Source organism: Habropoda laboriosa, unplaced genomic scaffold, assembly GCF_001263275.1.
Source record: "Habropoda laboriosa isolate 0110345459 unplaced genomic scaffold, ASM126327v1 scaffold72, whole genome shotgun sequence".
Taxonomy (NCBI): domain Eukaryota; kingdom Metazoa; phylum Arthropoda; class Insecta; order Hymenoptera; family Apidae; genus Habropoda; species Habropoda laboriosa.
In genome coordinates, this window is record NW_017100188.1 from 1108087 (window position 1) to 1110795 (window position 2709).

At 37.1% G+C, this 2709-nt stretch overlaps 1 protein-coding gene across 1 annotated transcript in view; it reads left to right on the forward strand.

Moving 5' to 3' along the window:
• The first annotated feature begins 980 nt into the window (after positions 1-980).
• LOC108579752 overlaps positions 981-2709 on the forward strand; it is a 5519-nt gene continuing 3790 nt past the window's right edge. The window contains exons 1-3 of the mRNA XM_017943360.1: positions 981-1036; positions 1108-1580; positions 1935-2653. Coding sequence (XP_017798849.1) covers positions 994-1036; positions 1108-1580; positions 1935-2653 — 1235 coding nt within the window. The 5' untranslated portion in view covers positions 981-993. The remainder of the gene's footprint in view (positions 1037-1107; positions 1581-1934; positions 2654-2709) is intronic.

Consider the following 2709-nt stretch of genomic DNA (forward strand, 5'->3'; position numbering starts at 1 on the left):
TTATTTCGGATATTTTCGATTTCGTTCGATTGTAGAAGAGACGAGGAAAATATTGATGGATGTTACGGGGGAATTACGATGATTTTTGTATTTTTCTTAAATTTGAGGATCGTTAAGTTTGGTACCAGGCTGACTCCGATGCTCTTTGATGGCGCCATGATTCTTGAATAGCATCCGTGAGTCAACGTTCGTGCATCTTGTCATCAAGATGACATCATGCTGCTTGTACCGGAGAAACAGTTGCCAAAGAATAATTCGGGAAGCTGAGATGATTTTAGCTAATCCGTCTGGTGTCGTTGGCACCTCGATGAGTCTGTTCCATCGGCGGAAGTCGATGATCCCTCGTCGAGTAATGCCAATTTTCGTTTCTGGGTGTTGGGTAATTATTATTAACTTTCTTGGTTTCAAATTCTTTTGGGCGCGAAATCCATTTGAATGAAAATGATTTTCATTAAAATTCCTTCGTATTTCCTTCACAAATATTATATTGTATTGAGTGTTACATTTGAAAAATAGAATTAGTTTATTTCTTTTTCAACAATTTAAATCTCTCTACAGGTCTCACTATAAGAATAGCCAATTTTAGTCTCACCACTATAATAGAAGATTATCTACGTTAAATTTTCACAGATAGTTCTTTCCCTTTGTGTATGTTTAATTAAAATGTATTGCTAAACGATGTATAAGAAAATAGAAGAAATTACAAAGAAACCATTGAGGTTCTTATTTACCGAATCCTCGATTTTCGGTATTTAAAATTTCCAGTTTTTCTATCTTTGCTCCGATTTTCCATGTCCCAATATTTCATTCGAAATTTACGAGAATAGTTAACGACAAACCTTCACGTTACTTAATGTGACAGAACAGTGCAGTATTTCATACAGTGTTATCGAAAATAGCTGTTACACTGTGTCAAGGGAATAATGTATATATACTAGAGTGTAGTGCAGTGAAGAAAGGAACTTTGTTGCAGAGGAGCACGTTGTTTTCAACATGTGCACAGTTTTTAAACTAGTTACATTCCTTCTGTTCTTAGGTAAGTACAAAAAAGGGGTATGTATTTTCTGCAACCAATTTATCAATTCTTTTTCCGTTACCTTTGTACAGGTATAGTTTTATGTTTATCGACAGCTAAACATGTCGATAAAAGTCATTCCACCGTTCTACGTGAAAATGTACGAGAAAATTCCGATACATTTATATTATTGAATCCCAAACAAGTGCACAGTTTAGAAAGAACTGTCCGACGTTTCTTCTCGAAAATGGCTGAACCGATAGAGAAACCAATTGTATTGAGATCTAGATCGCCTAACGCGAACGATTTGCAATTGACAATTAGGGTAATATGCGACAGCGTGAGAAAGAGACTCGTGCAATTTGTCGAAGATTGTGGATTAATTCGTTCTGTGAAAGTGTACGAAGAAGGTTTGAGCAATGTTCCGCTGTCTGAAGATTGGTACTCTGAAATATTATTGCAAAGTGCATATTTGATACGCGATTTGGGAAATATATTCAACGAAATTGGCTGGTCGATCGATACATACTTTGGCGAAGGGAATGCAACGTCGAGGAGAAGCAAGGTTAGTAAAAGGGAGAATTATAGGTAAAAATTTCCTTTGTCACTGTATTGGGATCGATAAAAATTCGAATAACTCTCGGCAAAATTAATTATCGAGGGAAAGTAATGTTCAAAAAATAGTAGGATTGATAAAAAATTGGAATAATTAGGCAGTTCTGCATTTAAACATTTCCTTCCATTTTCATTTTTGTTTCTTAAAATGTCCCACTTTCTTTCACGAAACTTCGTAAATCCTTTTCACTCCAAATCAAACGTCATGAATGAAATTTCAAATATTTGAAAAATTATTTAGCGAATTAATGTCGATATCAATTTCAACGATAACTTGGAAAATCAAACATCAACATAATTACAGGAATTAGCAAATCAAGCCGACAGTTTCAAATTTCTCGGCGTCGTGCACGACGCAGCAGAGTTCAGTGAAAAACTAGCTCAATGCCTGCTTAAAATGGCGAACACGAGGAACCGTAAATCGTCTTTCGACCTGAATCGAGCAATTCTAAATTTAACCAATCATCCGCCAAAAATCGTGTTGAAAAATTTCAAATCCAGCATAAACAGCGTTTCGTACAATCACGCGCGGAAGAATCGCTCGAGACAGAAACCCTGGCACGTTTTTCTTTGTCTGTCGATGATAAAGAACGGGGGGATTAATTATGATGATTGTATTCGCGAGTTGCTACATCTCGACGTGTGCTTAAGTAGCATACAGCAACGATCGATTAATACAAGGAATAATATCGACGTGAAATCGTGGACGAAAGCGATTCAACGTCTGAGTGACTGCAAGATTCAGTCAGATAAGCACGGAGAGGCGATGGTCTCTTGCAAAACTGCTCGAAGAATGCCCAGAGAGATTAAACAGAAGATGAAGTACGTATTCGAGAGGATGTTGGATAGGCAAATATCGAGAACGTCTCCTTTTCATCGAGCTGCAGATGATCTTGGCGACACTTTGTCGAAAACTGAGTGGGGACAGAGATTCGTCGACGAATTGTGCCAGTATGTTGGTATCTACGAGGATGGTCAGAGAAAATTGCAGAGATTCTCGAAAGATAAGAGGACTGCAGTGAGGTTGGTATGAAAAATTTGTTCACATAGCAAGGTTTAAATAAAGTTAAGTAGATTTG